The sequence below is a fragment of the Gracilinanus agilis genome, chromosome 6 (genome assembly GCF_016433145.1).
Source record: "Gracilinanus agilis isolate LMUSP501 chromosome 6, AgileGrace, whole genome shotgun sequence".
NCBI classification, from domain to species: domain Eukaryota; kingdom Metazoa; phylum Chordata; class Mammalia; order Didelphimorphia; family Didelphidae; genus Gracilinanus; species Gracilinanus agilis.
The window spans coordinates 244766905-244788736 of NC_058135.1; the positions used below are offsets into that span (position 1 = coordinate 244766905).

General features: G+C 37.1%; 2 protein-coding genes across 3 annotated transcripts in view; both read left to right on the forward strand.

Annotated features, from left to right (window-relative positions):
- The window catches only part of HTATIP2 (HIV-1 Tat interactive protein 2), a 15900-nt gene extending 8147 nt beyond the window's left edge, over window positions 1-7753 (forward strand). Inside the window, exons 4-6 of the mRNA XM_044680637.1 lie at window positions 2894-3031; window positions 6124-6185; window positions 7026-7753. Coding sequence (XP_044536572.1) covers window positions 2894-3031; window positions 6124-6185; window positions 7026-7251 — 426 coding nt within the window. The 3' untranslated portion in view covers window positions 7252-7753. The remainder of the gene's footprint in view (window positions 1-2893; window positions 3032-6123; window positions 6186-7025) is intronic.
- A 5003-nt stretch (window positions 7754-12756) lies between these two features.
- Window positions 12757-21832, forward strand: part of PRMT3 (protein arginine methyltransferase 3) — a 181508-nt gene continuing 172432 nt past the window's right edge. The window contains exons 1-3 of one of the 2 annotated variants that reach the window (XM_044680312.1): window positions 12757-12960; window positions 13080-13235; window positions 19986-20068. In XM_044680312.1, the coding sequence (XP_044536247.1) occupies window positions 12929-12960; window positions 13080-13235; window positions 19986-20068 (271 nt within the window). In that variant the 5' untranslated portion in view covers window positions 12757-12928. Of the gene's footprint in view, window positions 12961-13072; window positions 13236-19985; window positions 20069-21832 lie in introns of both variants that reach the window. The other variant, XM_044680311.1, reaches the window with a different exon arrangement.

Sequence of the window (21832 nt, forward strand, 5' to 3'; positions counted from 1 at the left end):
AATTCTATATAAAATATAAATATATACATTATATTTATATGTTGGCACAGAAATATAAAATATATTTCTATATAAATTATATATAAAATATAAATATATACATCATATTTATATGTTGGCATAGCTATATAGATATAAATTATATGTATATATTTCTATACAAATAAATAAAAATAAGTATGTATTTCTCTATACATATAAATCTATTTATATGAATATATAAAATTATATAATTATATTCTATATATTTATTATATTATATTTATATTAGGCAAACATTATTTGCCTAAAAACTAATCTTCCCTTTTTCAACAATATATTTGTATGTGGCTGAATTTCTTTTGTTCAAACAAAAGAACATATCACCATAAATTGAATGCAGAAGCAGTTATGAAAATCTTCTATTAACCTAGACATTAAAAAAATTTGCAGAAAAACTCTATTTTCATTTTGGAAAATAGAGTTACTTTATATACAGAAATATTTGTTTATATATAATGGATTTATTTGTACAAATGAATTAATATTTGTCATTTATTATTTTTAAACAAATGATTTATTTTATATTAATAATCTATTTTTAGATTAATATTTAATTTAATATTTCTAATGGTGTCTGTTTGCATTTCTAATAAGGTAATATAGATGGATATTAAACACATAAACAAAAATTTTTTGGGGTCCTCAAAGAACTTTAGAAGTTTAAAGGGCTATGAGAGCTATGTCAGGAACTCCTAGGTCAAAAAATTCTTTCCTACAAGGCTAGTCAACACCTCTGTAATTTTTCCTAGTTTCCTAGATGCACAGAGTCACATCGCTGGCATAGATTAGAGAATGGACTTAAATGGATCCCAAGTAGGAAGACCAATATTTAGTCTTCCAGGTTCTTCTTGCTGTATGTAAACACTGAATAAATATTTGTAATTGAGTTAATCCACTGCAGCCCATTCATTTTATAAAGAGAATGAGACCCAGAGAGCTTTTAAGTGACCTTCCCAAAACCATAGACAATAAGTGGCAACGTCTGAGATTTGAACCCAGACCCTGCAATTCCAAAGGATATACACACACCTAAACTTAATTTTTGGTCATAAGTATCATATCTATGGGTAGCTAGATGGCATAGTGGATAAAATGCCAGGTTTGGAGTCAGAAGATTCATTTTCCTGAGTTCAAATGTGGTCTCAGGAACTTAACTAACTGTGAATCTAGGCAAGTCATTTAACCCTGTTTGCCTCAGTTTTCTTATCTGTAAAATGAGCTTGAGAAGGAAATGGTAAATCACTACAGAAAACCTCAAAAAGAATCACAAAAACACGACTGGAAAACTGGACAACAAAAATAATCAAATATATGTTAAAAAAAAGAGAGGTTGGATTTAAAAGTGTAGTAATAACTTGTTCATCTTTTGAAAAATTAGAATTGATGTCTCCTTACTGTAAAGATTTAAAACCATCATAATACCTGGGTTTGCAGAGCTTAAGGTACAGGAAAACTGACATTAGTAATTTCTTTTTAGCTATCTCTTATTTATTGAATATCAGACTATTGTGCTAACCTTCATTCTAAGGAACCAACGACTTACTATCCAGTTACTTTTCTGGATAATTTTTAAAAATTATCCTCTGGGATTCTGGTAATAAAGTTTTATTAGATTGGTTGATAGGTTATTTTATTTATTTCCACTTGAGACTTAGATGGTTAGACTAGGTGATCCTAGGTGAACCTTCCTTCTCTAAATCTATGATTCTTTTATTTTCCTTGCCCATTTCCATTTGGCAAGTTTGCTTTCTTAGACTCAATTTTTTTTTTCCCTGATAAATTCTAGTGTGTTGGTCTTCAATGTGTATTCAGATCATAGCTTTCTGGTTACTTTGCCCTGCGTCATGCCAGAGGCTTCCAGATAGATAATTGAAGCTAGTTGTCTTTCCTAAATCTTCTGTCTGGGATAAATCTCCCCAAAACTTTCAACTGTTCCCCATAGGCAGGGGGTTTGCAGATCCCTCATCATTTCAGTTTCTTTCCTCTTGTCAATTTCTATTTGTTAATTTCCTTATTTAAAAGATGGTGGCCATAAATGAACAGAGTATTCTATATGTGATCTTACTAGTACACAGTGGAACTATTACAGAAGGTAATCTTGGCTCTTTGAGCTAAGAAAAAAAATTCCATTTTTATTAAGTATTTATTAAATGCCTACTATGTATCAGTCACACACACAGAGCCAATCGCTGTCCTTATAGAGGTCAAAGTTGAAAGAGGAAGAAAGCATGTAACTTTCTACAAAAAAGATATATTTAGGGTTAATAGGAAGGTAGTGGCTTTAAAAAAGATTGGAAAAGAAAAGGGGAATTTTAGCAGAGTCCTGAAGGAAGCTAGGAGCATCTTCCGGGCATGGGGATAACCATTAAATGTTGTTTTCAGTCAGGAGACTAAGGGTTATTTGTGAGGGACAGCCAGGAGTTCTGGGTCCATAGATCCCAGAATTTGGGGACTATAGCATGAGGTTTGAGAAGGCTGGAAAAAGCTTATAATAAGCACACTGAGCTAAGACCAGTCAACAAAATACAAGATGGTGGAAGAGGAAAAAATGATAAAGACTGAAGAAATGGAAATTTTCCTAACCTTCAGTTACTTTTCCTAGGTCTCTTATGTTTTTCAACTTCACCCGTCTTTGCTTTTCTCCTCACAGCTGTTCTTTCTCTCCTTTCTACTCAAGTTGGCTCTCTGTCTTTTCTTGGATCCTTTCTTCCTTTGAATTTCAGCACTGCCTTTGGATATAGCTTGGGTGCAAGCCAGAAACAAAGACTAATCTTTAAGATGAACCAAATGACACGATTCTAGCTTACAGCCGCTTGGAAATCACCATCCCATCTTTTATTCCCCTGCTCAGGATGGATTTGTTCGTGTTGACCGGGATTATGTGTTGAAGTCTGCAGAGTTGGCAAAAGCTGGAGGTTGCAAACATTTCAACTTACTTTCATCTAAAGGAGCTGACAAGTCAAGCAGTTTTTTGTATTTGCAAGTTAAGGTTTGTCTATGTTTCTGTTTTTACAAATTAAGAGACTCAGCCGTTCTAAATGATGACTAACAAATTCATCCAGTCAATGTGAATTATGATGACTTAGAATTTTTATACTGAGGAAGGAGTATTTTACTGGAGGGAAGCTTTTAGCTTTGGGGGAAAAAAATGTAGTTATCTTTCATTAGAAAATGTCTCTCCATAGTGACCTCTAGTGTTTTTTTCTTGCCTATCAAAAAAAACAGTCTGCCACTGACTATATTTTTATATAGTCTCTTGGTAATTCTCTTAACTTCTCGAGTCCTGGATTTGTTTCTTTGTGTATAAAATTAAGAATTTGGACTCTGTGATCATTAGTGTCCTTTCTTGTTTTAGAATTGGATGAGATCTTAGTGGTTATTTAGTACAACCTTCTAGCCAAATGCAGGCATGCTTTAAAAAATTTAAAAAACCTTATCCTTTCATTTTAGAATCCATATTATGATGAACTGCCCCTAAGGCCTACCTTCCCCATCCTGTACTTATGTAGTTGACTTATTGAATCTAAATGCAGTTAGGGTCAGTGAAATATCTGCTAACCAATGGATTATTACCAGAGATTTCCATTGGGTCCAGCACTATTAGATGCTAATTGCTAATATTCAGTAGAGGATAGCTAAGTGGTAGGTGGATAGAGCCATGGAATTAGGGTGACAACAATCTGAGTTCAAATCTAGCCTCAGACATTTACTAGTTGTGTGATCCAGGGCAAGTCACTTAACCCCGATTTATATCACTTTTTCATCTGTAAAATGGAGGACACTGGAGAAGAAAATGGCAAAATAATTTAGTACCTTTGCCAAGAAAATCTCATAGAGTCATGTAGAGTCAGACAGGACTGAATGACCAAATAACAAAGCATTCCTTGACCCTGGAAGAACTGCATGGGATCATTTCTTTAATAGATACTTTCGTATTATCAACAACATGTTTAATATTGAATTACTGAAAATCCAAAGCAAGTGTATTCTCAAAAGGAAAACTAAGCAATCCAAATAATAAAATGATATGAATTCCAAGAAGCAAACTTTTTTTATCATTAGCATAAAATAATTCAATGGGTAATTTCCTTTAGAAAAAAAAACATGCAGAACTAAATGCATTAAGATAAAAGGAATTCCCTATTTTCTCAGATTTATGTAATATTTTTTTCTTGGTACTATTCTTAGATTTCAGCATTCATAAAGTTTTTTTTTCCCTCATGGAAAGAAAGCCACTACAATCAATGGTGCCTGAAGCAGCATCTTTTCTTTCTTTCTTTTTTGTTTTTGATTTAAATATGTTTTTTTTTTTTTTAGAAAAATTTTCCATGGTTACATGATTCATGTTCTTACTTTCCCCTTCAACCATCCCCCCATAACCAATGCACATTTCCACTAGTTTTAACATGTGTCATTAATCAAGACTTATTTCCATGTTATTGATAGTTACATTGGTGTGATTGTTTCAAGTCTACATCCCCAATCATGTGTGTATCAACCCATGTGTTCCAGCAGTTGCCTTTCTTCTGTGTTTCCACTTCTATAGTTCTTCCTCTGAATGTAGGTAGCGTTCTTTTCCATAAATCCCTCAGAATTGTCCCGAGTCATTGCATTGCTGCTAGTACAGAAGGCCATTACATTCGATTTTACCACAGTGTATTGGTCTCTGTGTACAATGTTCTTCTGGCTCTGTTCCTTTCACTCTGCATCAATTCCTGTAAGTCTTTCCAGTTCACATGGAATTCCTCCAGTTTATTATTCCTTTTAGCACAATAGTATTTCATCACCAACAGATACCACAATTTGTTCAGCCACTCCCCAATTGAAGGATATACCCTCATTTTCCAGTTTTTTGCCACCACAAAAAGCGCAGCTATAAATATTTTTGTACAAGTCTTTTTATCTATGATCTCTTTGGGGTACAAACCCAGCAATGCTATGCCTGGATCAAAGGGCAAGCATTTTTTATAGCCCTTTGGGCATAGTTCCAAATTGCCATCCAGAATGGTTGGATCAGTTCACAACTCTACTAGCAATGCATTAATGTCCCAATTTTGCTACATCCCCTCCAACATTCATTATTCTACCCTGCTGTCATTTTAGCCAATCTTCTAGGTGTGAGGTGATACCTCAGAGTTGTTTTGATTTGCATTTCTCTAATTATTAAAGATTTATAACACTTTCTCATGTGCTTATTGATAGTTTTGATTTCTTTATCTGAAAATTGCCTATTCATGTCCCTTGCCCATTTATCAATTGGGGAATGGCTTGATTTTTTTTATACAAGCATCTTTTCTGTTAGAGCACTATGATCAAAAAATTCCTAAAGAATCTCATAAACCATTGTGCCTAATTTAGAAAACTGAAGGTTTATAGTTCCATGACCTTAAAGATCATCTTGTTTTCCACCCTTATTTTACAGACGAGGAGGATGAGGTTCATGAAGGAGTCAAGGTTAAGACTTTTGTCTTAATTATTTCCCATTTATCCTCTCTATAGCTTACTTTGTATATATTTGTTTGGATGTTTTCTCCCCCATTAGACTGTAAGCTCCTTGAGAGCAGGGGCTGTCTTTCTCTCTCTCTCTTTTTTTAATCCTTATCTTCTGTCTTAAAATTGATGCTGAGTATTGGTTCCAAGGCAGAAGAGCAATAAAGAACTAGGCAGTTGGAGCGACTTGCTGGTAGGGGCACACAACTAGAAAAGGTCTGAGATCAAATTTGAACCCTGGATCTCCTGACTCTCATCAGCTGCCCCCCAAAATACTGTATTTGCACCCAGTGTATAGACCTTTGAGCATCTTAAAAAACCACCCAATGAGTCACATCAAAATTCATCATCAGTTGGTGATTAATTTCTCAAGTGAAGCAACTCACGAAGATCATTTGTAATCTGTGTTGGCAGATAGTGTGCCCACACTGCTGTAATCATGATTCCTTGAAATATTAAGAGAAATGAATCCTGAGGATAACTCAGACTTTGGGGGACTGTGTACTCTGCAGAGGATGAAGTCATTCTATCATGAACTCATCAGATTGACTGACCTGGCTTTGACTAAATCTTGATGATTTATTTTATTAGGGTGAAGTAGAAGCCAAAGTTGAAGAGTTGAACTTTGACCGCTACACCATTTTTAGACCTGCGTAAGTATTACAAGTGCTCCCTATATTTTCCTTCAGGTCTAAATTAAGCTTTGGGAGAAGCTGAGACCAGCTCAGATATTTTAATTTCTAATCCAAAGCAGAGGTTAATTTTACATGTTGAGGATGTCATATTTGCTTGGACTATATAATGGGAGAGCACAGATGCTAAGGAGCATATTCAAGTCCTAGCTAAAGCCAGGGATAGTCAAGGGTCATTTGGAGAGTTTGACTTACAAGATGGTGTTTTATACAGTTCATCCCTTTAGGCATTCCCCTGACTTTTTTTCTGGTCTGTCTGTCTGGTCCAGAAATGGACAACAAAAGACTATGACCCAAGATGACCAAGAAAGTGTATTCCTTCAACACTAGAACCTTGGTTTTTAATCTTGTGGGTATATGTGTATGATGGACCCTGTTAAAATCTCAGGACTGCTCAGAATAATTTTTTTTTAAGTACGTAAAATGAAATATATAAGATTATAAAAGAAACCAATTAAATTGAGATAGATATAACTTTTTCTAAAAAAAAAAATTAATAGCTCCTAGATTAAAAAACCCTGGATTTAAAGAGAGAAAGTTTAAGGGGAACTAACTACTCCTTCCTCTCTCCCACTGGGCAGGGTGTTAGTGGTTTGTCTTATCAAAGTCCCTGCCTTTGCTCTTGAGAAAAAAAAAAGGCTTAAAGGTGCTTTCAGAGTAGTTATGAAATACTTGTTGGGCATGATTAATTGCCTTTCTAATTTTCTTTTCCTTAAACATCGAATAAAATCTTTTACCTACATTCTCTCTGATTATAGCTTAGGATGTTATATCATCTTTGTTTTTCTTCTCTGTTTTTAGAGTCTTATTGTGTAACAGAAAAGAATCCCGCCCAGCTGAGTGGTTGACCAGAAAATTCCTTGGTTCACTACCAACCTCATGGGCCAAAGATTATTCTGTACCTGTTATAACTGTTGTCAGAGCAATGATTAATAACCTAGTGACCCCAAGTGACAAGAAGATGGAGTTGCTGGACAACCAGGCTATCCATAATCTTGGAAAAGCAGAAGACCTTAATCAGCCCTGATCACACTGGGGAAAAAAATGCCTTTTCTTCCCAAATGCCTTTGATTCTCCTATCATAAACACGTTTACACTTTCAAGACAGTGGCAATACAGGGCTATTTAGTTTACTAACCACTTAAATATAATATATATGATATAATATAGGGTATTATATTATATAATGTAATGTAATAAAATTTGAGGCTTCTTGGTGGAATAATTAATAGAACACTGAATTTGGAGTCCAGAAAACTTGAGTTTAAATCCTACCCTACACACCAACTATGTCCTGAACAAATCACTTAAACCTCCTTCAGGTTTAGATTCCTTATCTGGAAAATGATTGTTAGAAATAATGGCACTTACCTAACAGGGTTGTTTTAAGGATCTAATGAAAAGCTCTTTGCAAAACATTCATAGTAGTGCATGCTTATATAAATGCATATTTGCTAAATTATTTATTCCCCCCAAAAGTTAACCTATTTCAGTTATTCCCAACTTTTTAAAGTGTCATATTTCATGAATCTGGCCCATATGCTATAATTGTCATATCAGCTATTGAGAAAATATCTAATATATCTAAAATATCTAACAAATATCTAATTTAGATTTTTCTAAAGTGAATTAAGAACACTGTTAAATGATTTTACATTTGTATTTAGTATCTGTGTAGGTTTTTTTTAAAATAGCAATTTATATGTGTGGGAAACATTTGGCTTATGGAAAGTAGGTTTACTTCTTTATAGTTTTGTATATTGATTTCTTTATCCCTTGCAGTGACTCTGTGGTCCTTTGGGGGCCTGCAGTTGAGAATCAGTGATCTAATTAAAACTTTTACAGTCTTCTCTTCCCTCCATTAGAATTCAAAATAGTTCTATTATTTATTAGCTGGTCCATTTTTATTTACTTATCCTTTTAAGCACCTATCTTCTGACATGGAATCAATACTTAGCATTGGTTCCAAGGCAGAAGACTGGTAGGGGCAATGGCGGTTAAGGGACTTGCTGAGGATTACACAGCTAGGAAGTGCCAAAGGCCAGATTTGAACCCAGGATCTCCTGATTTCTTGACTTGGCTCTCAATCTACTGAGCCACCCAACTGCCTTCTGGTCCCTTTTTCTAATACATTCTGAGACCTACTTTTCCTAAGCAAAGTACTCCATCAATTACAACATTGTCAAAAAAGACAAGTTTTTGAGCTTTTTTCTCAAAGAATGGTTGCCTGGTTACAGGGACCAAATTGGTACAGATTACAGAGGTTATTCCATACTGTATGTACATGATTGTTTACATGATTCCTGTGCCTTCAATAATTCTTTAGCATGTTCAATAAAAAGATATTTCCTCTAGTGATATTATGGTTCTTGAATTAAGCAGAAAAGTAAAAAACCCCTAACCTTATACCTAACTAGTCCAAGGGTTCATAACTATTTTGGGGCCTTGGACCTTTTTGGAATTCTTAGTGAAGCCTACAGATCCCTTCCTAAAATAATATTATTTTATTTTATTGCTCTTTCTGCCTCAGGTGTTTACCTACTACTCTATTTTATTTTTTCCTTTCCTTTCCTTTTTTTATTTTTTTTTTTAAACCCTTGTACTTCGGTGTATTGTCTCATAGGTGGAAGATTGGTAAGGGTGGGCAATGGGGGTCAAGTGACTTGCCCAGGGTCACACAGCTGGGAAGTGGCTGAGGCTGGGCTTGAACCTAGGACCTCCTGTCTCTAGGCCTGGCTCTCACTCCACTGAGCTACCCAGCTGCCCCCTTTTTTTATTTTTTTTGCATGGTTACATGATCCTTGTTGTCTCCCTCCCCTGTTTCCTCCCCCTCTTGGAGCTGATAAGCAGTTCCACTGGATTATACATATATTATCACTCAAAACCTATTTCTATACAGAATAATATTTTTAAATTCATTAAATAAAATAAAGAGGAATAAAAAACCCCAATTATATTAGAATGTAATAAGAAAGTTACAAAGTAAATTCATACCCTCCATGTTAAGCCTCCCTGAAAAAGGCAATTCTGTGGTTCTAGGTATCAGTGCTAGAACATACAATAGTTACTACTTGGGGGCTTTCTCCTTAAGTTATACTAGAGCAGGATGGTCTTGCACAGTACCTTGCCCAAAATAACTGCTTAATAAATGATTAATGTATTGATTAAATGTTTACATTTATTTTGTTTTCATTATTAAAAAATTAATAAATAAAATAAATTATCTACCATAATTTACATGGAACTCCTTTTAGTAGTTAGTGGGTTACCATCACATTCACATTATTGACAACTCAAACTAAGTCAACAAGCACTAGGGATATGAATCTGAGCAAAAAGACAGCTCCTTCTCTCAGGTAGCTCACATTCTAATGGGAGCTGAGAAGGGTAGAAAAGGTACATTGGGCCATGGTGGTCAAGCCAAAAATGAAGCAGGACTGAGAATTTTGGAGGTTCTAGGGAGAATTCTCCAATGGGCAAAGAGGGACACGGGCAGAGGGATCGTCTAGGATGAGAAGAGACCTGGGACCTGTTGGAGAATTTTGGAAGAGAAGCTGGGAAAAGAGTGAAGACTACTGTAATCTAATTCCTACTTTTTCCAATCCTTCCCTTCAGATCTCCATTTCACAAGATAGTCAACCTTTCAAGTATTTAAAGACAGCTATCATTTCCTTAACTTGTTCTCCATTGCAGGCTGACCACTTCCAATTTTTCAGTAGATTCTCAAGCCCCTACACAATCTAGGTTGTCTTTTTTTTTTTTTTTTTTTTTTCAATATATATGCTCTAATTTATCACGGTACCTCCTAAAATGTGGTACCTACTACTTGAGATGGTATTTCATATTTAGCCTAAGCAACAAGAGTTCAGATAGATTTTTATTATTTTTTTATTTTTTAAACCCTTAACTTCTGTGTATTGGCTCCTTGGTGGAAGAGTGGTAAGGGTGGGCAATGGGGGTCAAGTGACTTGCCCAGGGTCACACAGCTGGGAAGTGTCTGAGGCTAGATTTGAACCTAGGACCTCCTGTCTCTAGGCCTGACTCTCAATCCACTGAGCTACCCAGCTGCCCCCTCAGATAGATTTTTTTGTCTGTGCCTGTGATTTTGTTGGCATATCAAACTCCTAGAAAGGAAAATCCTACTTGTTCAGTTGTGTCCTACTCTTCATGACCCCATGGACCATAGCTATCCATGAGGTTTTCTTGGCAAGGATACCAGAGTGGTTGGTCAGTTCATTCTCCAGGGGATCTGGTAGAGAACAGCAACTATTTTTCAATTTACAGGCTTGGGGGAAAGACAAAGAATGTCAACCATTTCACATAGCCAGTACGTGTTAGAGGTGGGAACTCTAGGTAATAAGCTGATATTTTTTGCAGCTTAAGATCACATTCACTTTTTGGGACAGCCCACCTTCCACTGATAGCTGAGCTTTGCTTTCAGCACAAAAGGGCCAAGACTGGATCTCATCTAAATTTTGCATTATTATCTAGTGCCTAGTACTGTGTTTTTTATATTATAATTGCTAAATAGGTATTAGATGAATGAATAAATTCAACTAATATTTAAGTGATTAGTATGTAACTAGTCATATGATCTTGGGCACTTTTAACCCTGTTCACCTCAGTTTCCTCATTTGTAAAACAAGCTGGATGAGGAAATGGCAAACTACTCTAGTGTCTGCTAAGAAAACCCCAAATGGAGTCTTTACAAAGATTTAACATAAGAGAAATAACTGAACAACAAAATGTACATGATTGGAAAGCAAATGATATGAAGAAATGTAAAGCATTGTTCCTGATTTCCTTTAGTTTAACAAGCAATCTACCTAAATGGAGGGGGTGATGAGTGGGAAACAGGATTACATTTCAGTTCTTGGGACTGTGTGGTTAATAAATGATTGTTGATTGATTGAATAGCCAACTGTATGTAACCCCTTAACTCTAGTGTCCTCATTAACTTTAGAAAAGCAAGTAATACTCACCAGCTGGAACAGTTCCTGGACTTAGGATCAGAATTCAAAAGTCCCTATTCTCAAATCTTATAAAGGAGAGTTCTTTTCCCACATTTTTTCCCTTTATCCTAGACCTGTGATTCCATCCCTATAGGGAATTCCCTGTACTATTGCAGAATAGTACCTACTCTATAATTTTTAGGCTAGAGTTATCTGGAGGCTTTAAAAGGTCAATTAACTTGCCTAAAGTGGCTAGTAGAGGTGAAGCTTTAAATCTTTTTGACTCTGAGGGCAGCCTTCTATTCCATGCTTATGGAATTATTTTCATATTATGAAAAGTAATATTCCATTAATATTATTATGAAAATCAACATTAATTAATATTACAATAAAATTAACATTCTATTAAGATTATTACGGAAATTAACACTCCATTGATATTATTATGAAAACTAATATTCCATCAATGTTATTATGACAATTAATGGTTAACATTAATAGGACACTTAAAAATTGGTGACTAAAGATGATTCAAATGCCCTACTAGGACTGCCTTGTAGCTAAGTATAACAAATATTCAGTTGGGTGATTTAGAGAGTGGTGATAGAAGAATTCAAAGGAAGGGGATATTAGTGTAATCTGGATTTTTAAAGCTGGGAGAGACCTTATACACCATCATTTAATCTAATTCCTTCATTTTACAGATAAGGAAGCTGGTTCTCTTACTGATTGTGACTTGGCCAAAGTCATAGAAAGAAATACAAGATAAAATTTAGATTTAAACTCAAAACCAGGTTTGTTTGTTTGTTTCCATCTACACTGCAAATCTCTCTGGTTTAAGAATACTAAGAAGAGAGTGACATTACAGCTTTGAAATTAGCATGGCTTGTCTCAATGATGTAGAGTCAGAATGCGGCATCTGCATAGACCTTCTGCAGTGCATGTGGGTAGGACTTTTTCTTTTTTTTCTTTTAGATGACATTCTCTGTGCCCTGACACACTGCGGATCCTCCTCCTCCTTCTCCTTTTTCTCCGTCCCTCCTCCTCCGCATACCCTTCTTCCTCCTCGTCCTCCTTCTCCATCAGAGGGCTCTTAGGCTAGTTGCAGCGCTGCAGGACTGGAAGAATGTGGGGGGGGGAAGCAGCAGGGAAGCCTCTCTTTGTTTCTCTGTCCCCAAGTACTCGAGGGGAGCTACAGATAGTATCTCAGATTCTATCATATTTAATCTCCACCTCATCCTTTTGCGGAGAAGGAAATTTATGCACAAGGAGGGTCAGTCATCTGCCCAAGGTCACAGAATTAACTTTAGAAGGGGGATTTGAACCCCTGGCTTCCGGATGATAAACCAGAGTTCAAGCTATTTCACCATGGGGGGGCGGGGCGGGAAGTACTGGATACAATGGGAGAGCTCTGGCCACGCCCCCTTTGCAAAGAAAAGGTGGAGCCTCGGTGGGAGGGCGAGCGGGAGGATGGAGGTGCGCCCACGTGATCCCCTCCTTCCTCCGCGTGCTTGCGGAGCCGGAAGAGGGAGCATCAGCTTTCGCGCACGCGCACACCTCCCACCCCTTTCAGGCCCCGCTTTGCTCTTGCCCCAGAGCCACTCACTCCAGGCCGCGTGCGTGCCCGCGTGCGCGCGTGAGTACGTGCCGCCTGCCCTGAATCCCGCACCCCAGTGGACCCCGCGCACTCTTGCCGCCTCTATCCCCGCAGGCTTCCCTCCTATTGCTTCCTTCACTCGTCCGGGCGCCGCCATGTGCTCCCTAGCAACGGGCGTCACCGGTGGGTATCCCCTTCCCCTTAGCAACGAGGTCCTACTACGGCTCCGGCCTGCCCAGCGCGGCCGGCGGGGCCTGGGTCCGAGGCCTCTGACTTTGTCTTGTGTATGCTTCTGTCAGGCGCCAGGCGCCGGCTGCAGGAGGCCGAGGAGGAGGAGGTGCCCGGCTTGTCGGATAGCGGAGAAGAGGCGGCCTGGGAGGATGAGGAGGAGGAAGAAGAAGAGGAGGAGGAGGCGGAGCCGCCCCGAGACAAGCAGCAGACCCCCTGCCTGTTCTGTGACAGGTTCGTTGGCTGGCCCCGGAGGAAGACCCGGGTGAGGGCCCTGGGACTGGCAAGGCCGAGCGAGCCTCAGTTTCCTCACCTCTTAGATGCAGATGTGGAATTGTAGCACCTACCTCACAGGGTTGTTGTGAGGGTCACATGAGTGCATGGTTGTAAAGAGGCTTTGCAGACTTGGTCTGCAGGACCTGTGCCTCCATCCCATGTTAGAGCCTAGCATGGGATCCCTGGCCAGCCTCAGTTAACTCAAATGTAACGTGAGGGAGTTGGACTACACCTCTATTGAGCTACCTGATCTCTGGTCCATTCTATCATCAGGACACCCCCCCCCCCCCCAACTCTCCTGTTCAAGTCAAACAGCAAGCATTCCCTTAGCACCCACTATGTGCCAGGCACTGTGACAAAAAAAAAAAAAAAACAAACAAACAACTTGGGTATATAAGAAAGGAAAAGAACATTTCCTGCCCTCTAGGAGCTCACAGCCCAAAAAGGGAGACAGCCTATAAACAACTCTTCATAAACAAACTATCCATAGCATAAATTGTAGACATGCTCAGAAAGGGAAGGTGCTGTAATGTTAGGGAGCTCCAAGAAAGGCTTCTTGAAGAAAGTGGGACTTAAGCTGAGAGTTGAAGGAAGCCAAAAGGCAGAGATGAGGGTGAGTGCCAGTGAAAATAATGGGAGGTAGAACATAGAATATCACAAGTAAGAAACATCAAGGAGGCCAGAGTCACTTGAATACATGGGGTAAGGTTTAAGAAGACTGGAAAAGTTGAAGGAAGCCAAGTTATGAAGGGATTTGAACACCAGAGGATTTTATATTTCATTGAGGAAACCATTAGGTTTATCGAATAGGGATTGGAGGGAGGTTATAGGTTAAATCTATGTTTTAGGATGACTTGAAAGTTGAGAATAGACTGGAGTGGGGAGAGACTTATGGCAGGGAAACTTAACTATCTGGCTATAGTAATATGTTGGAGTTGGCAATGAGGCCCTTCACCAAAGCTTTAAAAGAAAGGATTTTAGATTCGTTTCTGGAGGTAATAGGGAACCACTTCAATGTAAGACCCTTAACCTACTCAAGGATAGCAGGTAGGATAGCAGCATGGTGTGTTGGAAAGACTGCAAGATTTGGAGAGGACCTTAGTTTTAGTTTTAGCTTTGCCACTTTTTATTTGTAGCTTTGTAATTAATAAATGTTTTCTCTATATAAGTATCTTGGGCCAGTCACTATATCTCTAGGGCAGTTTCCTTATACTTTCAAAGAGTTTATTGAAGTAGGTACAGATGAAGAAACAAGGTTAGAAAGGTCAATACAATATTTTTACTGATGACTTTGTTGAAGACCTGAAGAGTATGTTTATTTAAGTCTTTATATGGGAGATATATGGCGATTAAAATTGAGATCCCAAAAGTTTTTGACTGGCCTAGGATTAAGATTCGAGTCAGTTCAGATGAAATTTAATATTGGGTTTAATGTAAAATCCTGTACTAGGATTCAAAAATTAGGGTTGTACAAGTATTGATTAGGGAAAGTGTAGCTAGAGTTGTTAGTGGACTGCCTGTTAGATGAGTTAACAATGTGACATAGTTGCAAAAAAAAAACCCCTTATATTTTCTTGGACTGTATTAGGGAAAGTATAGGGACCAGAGCAGAGAATTTTTGTCCCACTGAATTCTGCTCCAGTCAGTCCATTTGTAGTATTTTGTACAGTTTTGGTTGCCTTACTTTTGGAAATGACATTGACAGAATGGTCTATGTTGACACCAGGGCAGTTAGGGTAATGAAGGTATTTGAAACTATGGTAGAAGATTCATTTGAAAGAAGTAGTTATGTAAAACTTAGAGAAGAAAAAACTTGAGGATGCATATTTTCAAATATTTGAAATGTTGTGTAGAAAAGCCTTTTTAAATAAATTTTTTTGGCTTGCAATGAGTAGAAGTTACATAAAAGCAGGGTTTAAATTGGTATGTGAAGAATGAGCAATCCAAAGTGAAGTGGGCTTTCTCTGAAGGTAATGTTTTCCATCTCTGGAGGACATCAAATGGAAACTGACTACTTTTAGGGATATTGTAAGGGGAGTTTTATTTTAGATACGAGGAGCCTTCATTTGCTGGAAATTATGGCAATAATAAGAAAATTCCTTCTAGAGAAAAAAAGGTAAGGCCCATGAGAAAACATGCTAGATCTGTCAGAAAATGGAATTTTTCAGAAAAGTCCAGCCATTAAGCTGAAAGACTTATTAGTAGGAGATAATGAAGGGGAAAGGAAAGGAGGATAAACATTTATATTATACCTGTTATATGCCAGACACTATGCTAAGTGCGTTACAGGTATCTCATTGTGAGATAGACCTTGTTATTATCCCAATTTTACATTTGAGGAAATTGAGGCAAATAAAGGTTAAGTGATTTGCTCAGCATCACAAGCTAGTAAGTGCTTTAAATCAGATTTGAACTCAGATCTTCAGACTTCATATCCAGCATACCATCTACTACTGTGCCACTTATCAGGAGAGATGGATAGGTAGATCCTGTGTACATGCATGCATGCATGTGCATCTATATTAGCTGTCAGGGAATCTAGGCAAAATAAAATAATTTTTTTTATGGTGTACATACCCCCTTGTCCTACTGTGGTGGTAATGTGGTGGGAATGAATATCTTCTAGATTCTATGACTTGCCCAGGTTCCCATGGCTAGTAAATGTCAGAGCTCTTGATCCAGCTGAGTCTCTTGACTCCAGTCTTGTGCTGTCATGCTCTATGAATAATGCTGAATTGTTACTTATTAGGGAAATAGGACTTAGAGCTCAAAGTGACCTTCCAGATTATCTTTTTAAGCACCTTTTGGAAGTTAAGTGATTTCCCCAGAGCCAGTGTCAAGCATGTGTCCTTTGTCTTCCAGTCCTGTGCTCTTTCCACTAATCACACTCAAAGATAGATATATTGCCTTGGGATGGTCAAAAATTTTGTTCAAACTATAATTGATGCACACGTACTAAGAATATATAATACATTTAATCAATTGTTCTCAGTAATGCTATTCAGTATAGTTTACTTTCTGCAAAGTCCTAGTCTTTTGTGTCCTTCAGTTTTGCAAGTCACATAGTAAAAAACTTTGGACCTCACGATGTCCATGTACGTTTGGAATGCCAAGTAGCTTTGGAACACTACAAGATCATTTTGGAAGCATTCAAGTCCTGTGGGAATGTGCCAGATTAATAAATTGTGCCTTATGCTTTTTTTCCTAAAAGCATTCTGTGCCAGCCCAAAGCATCTAAAGGTACAATTTGCTCTTTGAAGAGAAGGGAAAAATTCCAACTAGAAAATATTTTTGGTCACTTTTACCTGAGAGAGGGGAAAAAAAGGCTTTATATCTATGATGTTTTATAACACATAACCTCAGGAAATCCAAATTATTGTAATTTTGAAGACAAATGAACTTTGGTAGTAAAAGAGCAGATATTTCTATAAGTACTAAAAACACTCAGACCTGGTAATATGATGTAGTGGTAAGAATCCTGGACCATGATTCAGGATACCTGGATTCTTGCCCAGCCATGCTGCTAAATAGCTGAGTGATGGTGGGCAAATTACAGTTAAAAAGTATATCTTAGTTTCACTTAGAATTAGATGATTTTAAGAATTCCAACTCTTTCATTTTGTGATTCTGAGGATTTGTTTTTAGTTGAATTAATAAGCTGCTTCTGCAAAAGTCCTACTTTGATGCTTCATGCATTAAAGGTGACCCTGGGCTCTTGAAGCCTCTGCAAGCAGAAAGCAAGCCCTGGTAGGTTCCAAGAAACTGGAAAGGTGTCCAATTTTATTCCAGCTATAAATTGTTGTCCGAGAACCAGGCTAAATGTAGAGATGTTAATCACTAGAAAGTTGGAGAATTTTTGGCAACAGTATTCCATGAAAAAAAAAAAAGCACCAAGAAAAAAAGACCTTTCAGTCTGATGCAGACTTCTTTTTCAGTGATAAGTGGCATGTCAGAATAGGGGATAGAGAGTACTGAAAAATGGCATAATTTTGTTTTTTAAACCTTTCTGTCCTAGTATCAACTCTAAAGACAGAAGGGCAAGGGCTAGTCAGATGGGAAGTGACTTGCCCAGGGTCATACAGCTAAGACATGTCTGAGGTCAGATTTGAATCTAGGTCCAGCTCTATCCACTGTGCCATCTAGCTGCCCCCAGAATGGTATGGTTCTTAAAATTGTTTGTAAACATAAATGCTTGTATTGTCCACTCTCCAAAGGTCATTTACCATTCCTTTCTGGTAAATAACTGTAAAAAATAATGTTGGAAACTGATTAAATACTTTGATAGATGGTTACAAAGTAGCCTCAGTTTTAGTAGTGAGGTGAAGCTCAGATAGGAGCTTTCCTCAGGACTCAGCGCAAGGAAATGCTTTGGAGTCTCTTTAAAAAAATAAACTATTTATTGAAAATATAGTATGGTATAGAAGAATATAAGGATATAAACAAGGATTACTAAGCTAAGGGGATCTAACTCCACCCAAAATCAACTGGTTCCGCAAGGAATCTCTTTGGCCTTTGTTTCCTAGGCTATACTGACTCCCTGGTTCTTACTAACCCCCAAATTCAACTCTTCTACAATACCGAGCACTAATATCCTTATAAGATTATAAAACGTTAATTATATCTCCAGTTATAAGAGCAGCAAAGCTGACAGAGTCTTAGTCAGCTAACTGTGGCCCTGGGTTTTTGCCTAGAGCAAAACAAGATTTCTGGTATTCTTAAAGATGAAATTAGGATTAACTAACTAAGATTAGATTTAGTGATTGATCTACTTAATTTCATCAGCCACAGTAGATCAATCACTAAATCTAATCCTAGTGTTTCCCTAGATTGGTAATAAGGAAAACACCAAGATCCTTCAGGAATTGTCTTTCTTTCCCTCAAACTCCAAATGAAGCAGTAGAGAGCAGAGACACAGCAGCTTGTCTCTCACACTCCAGAGAGCAACCGACAGTCTGAGTTACAGTTGCTCCTCAGACCCCCTCTCTCAACATTCCAAAGAACCTTTGCCTCAGATTTGTTCCAGAATCCAAGTTTTGTTCAAGAAAGCTTCTCTGCCCCTAATCCATAAAGCTAATGTTATAAGACCCAACTTCTTATATTATCCTTATAATACCCTGATTCCTTCTAAAAGCTTCTGGGTCTTGCCATCCACCCTGCACCTTGGGACCTTTGGGGTTTCCATCTACTCCAAAGCTGAACTCTACTACTTGTATTGGCTTCCCTGATTTTAGTGTTAGATTCTTGAGATAAGGGACTTTTTTTCTACTTTGTTCCCTGTACTTGACACATGGTAAGCATAGTAAGATTTTTTTCATTCATTTATTTCATTTCATTGAACAAATTAAGTAAATAAGTTTAGCACTTACTATTATACTTAACCTCCTTGTAAAGTAGATTTCTAGAGGCTAGTGTTATTTTGTTTTGGGTTTTGCGTCCTATGTGCTGCATAGCACATAATATTCTTTTTTCTTTTTTTAAAAACCCTTCTGTCTTAGAATCAATACTAAATATGGGTTCTAAGGCAGAAGAGTGGTAAGGGCTAGGCATTTGGAGAAGTGACTTCTCCAGGGTCACATAGGTGGGAAGTATCTGAGGCAAGATTTGCTGTAAAGTACACTCTTAATAAATGTTTGTTGTATTGGAGAGCCTACAAACTAATAGAACACTTACTTTGATATTTTGTGACTTTGATACAATTGGGGAAGGAGGTGGAAATTTAAGTCTCTGATCTTTTCAGCCTGGAAAGGAAAACATGGTTTGAGATAAAGAAAGTTCACTTACACTTGTAGATTAATCAGTATCTTTATATCATATGCAATTCAGACTTCAAGAAGAATGTCAGAAGGCATTAGACAGAGTGGACCTCCAAAAGGGAATTAACTCTATTTTAATAATAGTGAAACAGTTGATTATAAATGTGAGAGTCATTTCAATATCTGCTGACTATGCCAACAGATAAAATGGACTAGTCAGAATGAAGGTCAAAACCAGAAACAAATGAGAAAGGAGGGTAAAGTTAAATCAAACAGTGGCATGCCACAGTCTCTGAAGAGTTACAATTCCAGATATCCTCAAGAACAATGGAAGGCATGTGGTGATTATAAGCAGAAAGCTATTAGCAGTAATGACTTGTAGGTGACAAGATAACAGTAAGACTATTTAAGAGTAAGAAACAGATGCTTAGCCTGAGTGTTTGTTGCCTTGTATACAATAAAATATTAAAAAAGAACCAGAGTGTGGCCCTTAGCATAGGAGATGGATCCTTTGTGGCATATTTATGGAAGGACAAGCACATAATTGCATAATATGAAAGGGGCAGGTTAGGTTTTTGAACTTTTATCAGTGGAGGTGGTTCTCATCTCAAAGAGATCACAGATCCATTGAAGTATAAGATGATACTTATTTAATATTTAGAGGCAATCAGTTGGCTCATTGAGTAGAGTGCTAGGTCTGGATTCAGGAAGACCTGAATTCAAATACAGAGTTTTAGATATATGCTATCTGTAACTCTGGGCTAGTCATTGTATATCTTGCCTCAGTTTCTGTAAAATCAGAATAATAATATCACCTACTCCCTAGGGTTTTCCTAGAAGATAAGATGAGATAATATTCCTAAAGAGTTTTGGAAACAAAATGCTACAGAAATGCTAATTGTTATTTTTACTATTCCTTGGACTATGTCCCCTGAAGTCTTTGCTTGTGTTTCAGGTTATTCACTTCTGCTGAAGACACATTTTCTCACTGTAAATCTGAACATCAGTTTGATATTGACAACATGGTCCATAAACATGGTAAGTGTATTTTTTTAAAAAGATTGATTTTTTTATTATGAGATTTAAGATTAATTTTCTTCACCTTTTTGTAAAATTTCTTTAAAGTGCACTTAGAGTGACCATCTATTGTTTTATGGAACTAAAACATTTTGACAATTGGAGATTATAGGTTGATAATAGTTTATGATCTAAAATCCTCTGACACTCAATTAGCCTTTTAGTCAGAGTAATGTTCTTCCAGAAAAATAGGTCTTTCTAATGTTTCTGTGCTTATTTTAGTATTGCAGTTTAAAAACAAAGAACATTGTAAACAGAGTTCATCATCTGTGAATTAGGGTATGAAAGAGTAAGGGCACTGGGGAGATTGGGGTTTTCGAGGTATGAGCTAGTCCTTGGAATGAAGACCTTGAAAAGTAATTCAAAGCATGGATTGGATTAATGTGCAGGCCATGATTTGAACTTTGAAAATATTTTGTTTTCTGCATTAAAATAAAGAAAAGGCAATGGAGAAATAAAGCAATTGTTAAAAGATAGGGAAAGAAAAGGAAAAGTAATATATGTAGAAGTACATTATTTTGAAAAGATCACCTGTGGTTCGTGTATTTTGAGTATGCTAACAGGCTAACCTCGCTGCTCATGCTCATGATTCCACTTCCTCTCTCCTTGGATCTTGCTTGCTTCCTCATTTATGCTGTCATTGTATATTCCTTTTTTTTAATAATAAATTTGTATTGATATCTTATATTTAAATCACCTTATTTTTCTCCCTCATCCTTCTCCCTATGAACCATTAAAAAAACAAACAACTAGGAATTTTTTAAAAAAGACAAAGAGGAAGAGGAAAAGGAATCAGTATCTGTTAATACATTGAAAAAAAATTGACAATATATGCAGTTCTCCACAGCTGTGAATCTCTTACCTTTGCAAGAGTGTGTGTGTGTGTGTGTGTGTGTGTCTGTCTGTCTGTCTGTCTGTCTGTCTATCTGTGTGATCTTATAGGTCTTCTTGGTTAAGTTTGTTCTTTGTAAGTTTCACAGCATTCATTTTCAATGTTTTGTGATCATTATTCTTCCCACTTATGTCTTTTTAGTCATCATATAGATTGTTTTCTTGGCTCTGTTTACCTTTTTGTTGTTTGGTCTTTAGTCATGTCTGACTCTTCCTGTCAAGACCACGTGGATCATAGCACACTAGGCCTTTCTGTCCTTCACTGTTTCCTGTAGTCTGTTCAAGCTCAAGTTTGTTGACCCCAAGATACTTTATATCTTCTCCTCCAGCATCACGTTTTCCTTTTGCCTTCAGTCTTTCCAAATATCAGTGAGTCGTGCCTTCTCATTATATAACTAAAAAGTATTTAAGCTTTACTTTCAGTATTTGACCTTCCAGTGAATAGACTGCATTAATTTCTTTAAGTATTGACCAATTTTCTCTCCTTCCTGTCCAAGGGACTCTCAAAAGTCTTTTCTAGCACCACAGTTCAAAAATGTTTATTCTGTGACACTCGGCTTTCTTTATAGTTTAACCCTTTCAGACATACATTGTTATTGGAAGAACCACAACTTCGACTAAAGACTGATTTGCATTTGTTCTTTTCCCCATAGTCATCATATTTGTCGTTTCTTACCACACAGTAATATTCCTTTGCATTTATGTACTGCAGTTTGTTTAGCCACTTCCCCGTGGATGGGCATCTATTTTGTTTCCAGTTCTTTTCTGCCACAAAAAGTGATGATAGAAATATTTGGGTGTATGAATGTGAAGTTTTTGTTGTTTTAATTTTTT